The 7521-nt window shown below is 40.9% G+C and overlaps 1 protein-coding gene across 1 annotated transcript in view; it reads left to right on the forward strand.

The window, feature by feature from the left end:
- pik3cb (phosphatidylinositol-4,5-bisphosphate 3-kinase, catalytic subunit beta) overlaps positions 1–3553 on the forward strand; it is a 41862-nt gene extending 38309 nt beyond the window's left edge. The window contains exons 23-24 of the mRNA XM_026329584.1: positions 1045–1177; positions 1920–3553. Coding sequence (XP_026185369.1) covers positions 1045–1177; positions 1920–2057 — 271 coding nt within the window. The 3' untranslated portion in view covers positions 2058–3553. The remainder of the gene's footprint in view (positions 1–1044; positions 1178–1919) is intronic.
- The last annotated feature ends 3968 nt before the right edge of the window (positions 3554–7521 follow it).

Consider the following 7521-nt stretch of genomic DNA (forward strand, 5'->3'; position numbering starts at 1 on the left):
TAAATGAAAACTGCAGCAGAATAAAATGTGCAAAAGCCTGAATATTTAATGATGCCACTCTATATGAGAGAAAGAAGAATGTGTCTGTAAAAAGGGAAGTTCAGTGATGGTGTTTTCCTGCATCAGGACATGTGGTCTGTGCGGTTTAAAACAATAGTACACTATGTACCAGATCAGAGGAAAAGCACGTACGCAAATTTTCTTACTATTGATATATATACCCCAGTGGAAACATACCCTTTGATGTGTGAAGTGTTTTCTTTACACGCAATAATCCGATTATGTAATAGACATAACATAAGTAACAGATAGAGGTGAGACGGTTAAAATAATTTAGCTGTTCGTGTCTTTTAAAGTCTTAAATGCCAAATTAGCAAATGTATGCACTGTGATTAGCAGCGTATAGATCTTAAATGTCAGAGCCCCCATCAGGCCTGAAACCACCTGTGCACAGTTTCATTAACACACAGTCATGGTGCAGTGAGTCAGTGGAAACATGAAGGATGTGTTTGTCACCTGTCATGATCAGTGTGTGTGTGTGCAACCTATTTAGTTCAGTCATAAATCTGAAAAAGGTTTAGCATGTTCAGCACTAACCAGACACATCCGACCCCACTGACCTGCTAATCAGCCCCAAACACAGCCCTGCTGCTCTTTTAAGTTTTTATTTCATGCATGTTTGCAACCCAGTTTATATGTGAGTTAAAATAATCATACACACATACAGAGACGCGGTTCAGGTTTACTGTTACTGTTGCAATTTGACTTCCTATAATGAATAAAGTTGGTTAAAACATGAAACAAACCTTAGCTGCCCGTCTGCTGACTGTAACAAGTTCTGCAACCAGATTTTATAAATTCTGTGTTTGGGACAAATAAAATTAAAGTAGCTTCACTACATATTCAATTATAAAGTATTCGAAATATCTTGTCCCACTACTGGAAAAATGTAAATCTGTTAAAATGGTTAAGAATTGAATAAGTGTTGACACTGGACTTTGTCTGTGGGGGAAGGATAACCAAATGTTTATGCTGCTCTTTCAGTTTCCGTCAGTACTGTGAGGAAGCCTATCTGATTTTGAGGAAGAACGGGAACCTCTTTATCACACTGTTTGCCCTCATGCTGACAGCTGGACTGCCTGAGCTCACCTCAGTCAAAGACATCCAATACTTAAAGGTATTACACACCAACATGCCCATTTCATGCATATAAAATGTGTGTCGACTCAAAGACAACGATCAGTTTGCAGTGCAAAACGTTTGCACCTCATGGACTGTGATGTTTTCTCAGCTGCAACCAGTTAGAATCTATATCGGAGGTTTGTACGAACCACCAACCGACCTTATCACAGCACGTATCTTGTTGCGTTTGCCTCGATGGCTCAATTCTGCCAAAAGAAAAGATGCAGGGGAAAAAACTGCATAGTTGCTTTAAAAGTAACACGAGCTGTCAGTTTCCTATCAGGTCGTCTAATGAACAAAGCTGCTTGTTTCACATTCAGTGCATGGAGTATTTAAAATGTTGTTCTGTCAAACTTTGTTGCGTTTATTAGCCAACAGTAGAGAAGTGAATGAAAATGAGGAGACAGGGAGGATGAGCATAAATGTCCCACTTCAGAAAAAAAAAACTGTTCTGAATCCACAGAATTTGTGTAGAACTTTCATTATAAAGTTTTTAGTATCAAAAGAATCCAGTGAAACAGGAAGTGCCAATAACTATTTTCATGATGCCAGGCTGTAAAAAGAAAAGCAGCTTTTTACAATGTATTTCCAGTTGACAAGAACCAGAACTCCCCGACCTTCTTGTCTGGACTGAAAAATGCATTTAAAATTAAGAGTTAAGTCCATTTCATGAACCTCTCCATCCTCCTGCCCTCACAACCAATCCCCTCCTTTCCTGCCATCCCTCTCTCCTCCAGGATTCTCTGGCTCTGGGTAAATCGGACGAGGAGGCTCTGAAGCAGTTTCGCCAAAAGTTTGACGAGGCCCTGAGAGAGAGCTGGACAACCAAGGTCAACTGGATGGCGCACAATGTGGCCAAAGACAACCGCTCCTAGAGCAGCCGCGACCCCTCAAAGGTGAGGGGTCAGGGGCCAAGAGGACACAGTGAAGGAGTGTCTGGGTGGAGGAGGGTGTGCCAAGGTGGCAGGGTCACACAAACCTGTGTTTAAAGAAGGGAATTAGAGTATCCCATATATTGTACATCCAGAGTAAACCTGTTCTCTGAAACTGCTCAGTTACCCAGCACTACTTACTTAGTATGTCCCTCCTCACCCTGCAACACTCTGACATGATGCCTCCTAAAAGTCCAGAACTGTGGTCTGGTGACATTTCTGCAGAATCAGGGTGGGTAACGTCATTGCAAGTTTTGCACAGCCACAAGAGCTGATGGAGCACGCGGCCAAAGGAAGGGAACTGTAGCACCTGCTGTGCCCACGCCGAGGAGGAACCGTAATGGGCCGACAACAGACAGACTTGAAGCTGAGCGTGTTTGGACTCTAAAGGGGGGTCGCTTGGTTTGACCACCCACCTGAACTGTGTTACAGAGCTGAAACAGCAGATGGGTGTTGAAAGGGTGGAGTCAAAATGACCCCCCATGTCTTAAAGCAGGAAGTGCATCTTCGCAGTCCCACTCCCACTGCCTCTAAGTGTGCCTGAAAACAGTGGGACCGTTGTATTGTTTAATTGATTATCTGTTTATTTTGCCATTTAAGAAATTATCCTGAGGCTTCTATGTGCCAGACTACTTTACTAGTCCACAAAGAAAACTTGTGTGAGGGGAAATAATGAAAGAGACGAATTGAATACAGGAAAAAAGAGCCATGAGGCTTTTGGGTCCAGTGTGAATCAGTTTGTTTGGCCCACTGAACACTGGAGTTTCTCTGTAGAAGAATGAAAATACTCAGTCTTATAATGGACTAAACACTTTATTTTTTAGTTTCTTTACTTTGAAAGGACAATGTGCATTATATCAAATCATGAGCATTGTTGGACAAAGAGTTATCACTACCCCATTCATTTTAAAATCTACAAAGATGTCAGCTGTTTAAAACGCCAACTCACAAGAAGTAACTGATTTTAACATGGTAGGACCAAAACAAAAGGCAGATGTTTATTAAATGCATAATTTATACTGTGTTTTTAATGATCTGTTTCCGAAATGAATGTGCAAATATGTGCCGCTCTCTTTAAGCGTATTTGTTTTTATACAAGCAGGTGTAGATGTCACGGGCCCGTGTGGACGGGGTTTTTTTTAGTGAGGACATTACAGTGCGACGCAAAGCTACTTCCTCATTTTGACGTGCGATGCATCTGCATCTGTGTTTGGTTTCTGTGCAATATCCGAGTACATGTTCCATATCTTATTATATAAAAGCCTTGGGCCCAGGCTGGAGCCTCTCTTGGTTTTGTCTGTTTATGTGTGATGCAACTGTATATTGCACCACTAGCCTTCAAATGTCGCAGACACTGGATATTGTCAAATGTACAGGCTTTTATTGTTTTGCTGATTTTTGTTTTCATAGGAGTTTTATTAAAGTTATTTTTCACTTCGCTGAATCTGCCTGTGGTGCATTGACTTGTTTCGCTGTAGATGTGGTGGGTTGTGTGGCTGTGCCACCCACTCAGGGCAGCACTGTGGATTTAGTCTCTCTTTGAGTTGTGAGGAATATTTATTGATTCCAGATCAGAAATATATTCAGACCTATTTTTGCTCGTCCGCTGAGAGAGAATAGGAACTGAAAGGAGTTTTGTTGCCAGATAGAAGAATAATGTTCATATGATCTTTTCAGACTTACAGAGCTGAGTTATAAGGTTTGTGTCTTGTCGTAGAAATTTCGTTTAGGTTATTCTCAAGAACAAACAAAGTGTGAACTTATCTGACAACCTGTTTCTAAAACTAAAACCTGCAGATTTGGCCCAAAAGCATCTTGAATCCTTTGTAATGCTGCTGTAACATTTGTCATATTATCAGAATTGTCAGGAATGAGAGTGACACAAGTGTCTCCTGTTAAATTTAAACTTTTAATAATGTTAGTCTATGAGATTTGTCATTTGCTTGAAGTAAATAAAAACCTTTTATGGTTTCATTGAATAGGTAATATCAATGTGATCAGCTAAAAATGTTACACCGTGCCATGGTAACAACCCAATTCCCCATTTTTCACCTAAAGAAATACGCCAATGGAAACTCCAAGGGTCGAGAATGTTGCCATCTCTCATTTTTCTATGTGATTTACATCATGCATTAAATTAACAGGAACTAAGGCTAAGTTAACAATTGTAAGGTTAACAAAATAGCAACATCCTGACAGTAGGAAAAGAAATGCTTTAGTCCCACAAAGCCAATAAAAATTGCCAATAGGTTTACCCATATATGCAGGAGCATGAAGGAAATCATTTACTAGTATTGTTCGTCTGTCTTTAAAAGTGATATTTACTGAGCCAGAAGCTGGCTGGTGCTTAGTCCCATATTCAGTTACGATTTCCCGACCAGTTTTAGAAACTGATTGTGCATGAATCCTCGTATCCTTCTCTGAAATCCGGTCGGCAGCTGGAGTCGTTAGTAGCCCCTGGTATGGTTCTGTCCAACGGGGCTGGTGCAAATGTTTTCTCCTAAGGTCTTTAGCCACTATCCAGTCTCCTGGCTGGATGGTGTGGAGTCGTCCTACCACAGGCTCAGGAAGGACAGATTTTACCTTAGGGGGAAATGAGCTTCAGAGTCTGGTTGAGTGCACAACAGTATTGTAACATCTCATCATCCATTCCTGTTAAAGTTAACTTATTCTGGGGGAAAGGTGTATTTGTCATCTGCATGGGTCGTCCAGTGAGTATCTCATAAGGAGAGAGTCCAGTTGTTTTATGTGGGCGGCCTAATAAACATCAGCACTAAAGGTAAGACTTTGACCCATGGCAGTTGTGTTTCAGCCATTAATTTTGTAAGTTTTGTTTTTAGTGTCTGATTAGCTCAACTGCACCTCCACTGGCTGGATGATATGCACAATGTATTCATAAATTAATCTGAAGACTTCCTGATAGACTTTATTTACAAAATGTGATCCATTATCGCTACTTAGTTTGGAAGAGAGTCCCCCCCCATCGTGGATTTCTTTCAGTAATGCCTTTGCCACTGAAACAGCAGCAGCCTTTCTGCATGGAAAACACGATGAGAACATATCCAATATTACTAGCCAATATTTGTAGCTATTACATGGAGTGAGTTTAATAAAGTCCGTCATTAAAGGTTCGAATGGACCTTCTGGTTTTGGATGTGCTGATGTAGTCATTTCTGAACTTTTGCCTACATTGTTAATAGCACAAATCACACATTTTTTACCAAAACGTTCAGCACGCACTGAAAACCCTGGTGCATACCAAAATCTATTTACAGTGCCCAGGGATCAATTTTGCCAGGAAGGGAAATTTGGATTTTGGGAGCACTGGGAGCCCATGTGGGTTTACCCAGATCCCTGAGGGACGTTTTGTGCACCCCTTTTTTTTTTTTTTTATCCAGGCAGTTTGCTTACCCACATCAGCTCCCATTTGTAATAAGGAGACATCAAGGGAGAAAACATTTTCCTGAATAGACAGGGGCATTTGCTGCTGCTTTAGCTGCCCCGTCTGCCCTGTCTGCCCCACCTGCGTTTGCATTTCCCTGCGAGATATGATCAGTAGCACCAGTGTGAGCAGGGAGAATATTAATAAGAAGAATCCTGTGAGCGATAGGTTTGCCTGTTGAGGTGAGGAAACCTCGATTTTTCCACCAAGCATGGAAGTTGTGACAAACATTAAATGCATATTGAGAGTCAGTGTACACTCTGATGTTTTTTCCGGTTCCTAAAATGAGAGCTCGGGTTAGGGCAAACAACTCTGCTGCCTGGGCCGATAAGTGAGAAGGCAATCTAGCACTTTCAATTATATTGTATTCAGTACAGACTGCATAAGCAACACATGGTGACCCATTTGTTGGGTTCTTCATTGAAGACCCATCTACAAAAGAAATACAGCTTCAGCATTTACCAAAGGTGTGTCAAATAAACTACCACATGGGTTTGCTGTAGCTTCTACGAGCTCTAGACATGAATGTGGCTCTCTGTCGTCAGGCTGAAGGGTGAAGACCAGTGCAGCGTTTGATAGTAACATGTGATAGTGTTAATAAAACATTCTGCCAGTGCATCTGTCTAGCTGGCGTAAGATGAGCTGTTTTTGCAGAATGAGAGAGTGGACCGCATGGGGGACATGACCTGTAAGAGGACTCATGGCCACAATATCAGTTGTAGCTAACAGAGCTTCAGTGTTGGCAGTTATTTACAGGCATGAAAAACACTAAAACACTAAAACCATGCGTTCTTTAGCCCAACACATTTAAGTGACCATGCTGTGTACAACAACCACGGTCTTCTTCTGCTTAGAATAAGCTTAATAACATTAAAGCCTACACAGTTCAATTGTACATTCAGACCTGTTACTTATTCCCAGCACTGGGGCCAAGATAGAAACACTGCACCAGTGCTTAAATGTAGAAGACCTGCTGCTTGGAGTCATTTCAGAGCAGAAAACCCAGAGGCAACACAACAACAAGCAGTTAACGAGTAATCACAGAGACTCAGAGGGAAAAGTTCCTGGTTGAACATCTCAACAAAAGACTGAGTCATTGTTTTAATGCTTCTGTTCAGCTGAAAATAAACTGTAGAGTCAGATACTTCACTAAATTAGATACAGTAATACTACACAGACAATACTACTAACAACAGCTTTGTCCTAATACTGAGTGAGGCAGCTTTCATAAGACTGTACTGAAAATGAACCAGATGGATTTCAGCCACATTGTCAACTGTGAAAAGGGCATTTTTGTTCTGCTCAGTGCGATGACATAAAAACACAAAGATCCTTCTCCTTGTCTATACTCAGCATTTAGAAGTGCAAATTGTTTCCGCCACGTTTCCATATTATGTTTCATGGAAACTGAAGCTTTTGTGTATATACTTCCAACATTGCCTCTGGTCGGCTCCTGTCTCAGGCTAAAATTAAAGGATATTAAGGGGGATCTTGGCTAATACCACCCTCCCCGCCATGAAGCTCCTTTGTGTGAATCCTGTTTATCTTCTGAAGGTCAGAAAAACATTTTTCTTTTTTTCTTATATTGCTATGACTCATGATAATTTCTTTTTACTCTGTGGGGAATGTTAACAAAGTCTCTACCTTGAGTGATCATCTTTTATTGATTTTCTTATTACTTGAAGCTACAGTCATTGCTCTGGGTGAATCATCTGCCATTTGTGTGTGTGTGTTGTTCACAGCCGTTACATAATACAGTAACCAGGCAGAAGGGTTGTGTGCAGATATCCTGTAGAGAGAGTGTAATCAAGTGATATTCAATATCAGGTAAGAAAGCACAGTTAAATGAGAATATATGTTATTATGCAACATCTGAAAATTTAAGCAAAATCATTTATTTCATCTTCATTTCATCTACAGCTGGTGAGAGCTAGGGTTTTCTTTACCACCTCCACACTCACTCCT

Source organism: Mastacembelus armatus, chromosome 13 (genome assembly GCF_900324485.2).
Source record: "Mastacembelus armatus chromosome 13, fMasArm1.2, whole genome shotgun sequence".
Lineage (NCBI taxonomy): Eukaryota > Metazoa > Chordata > Actinopteri > Synbranchiformes > Mastacembelidae > Mastacembelus > Mastacembelus armatus.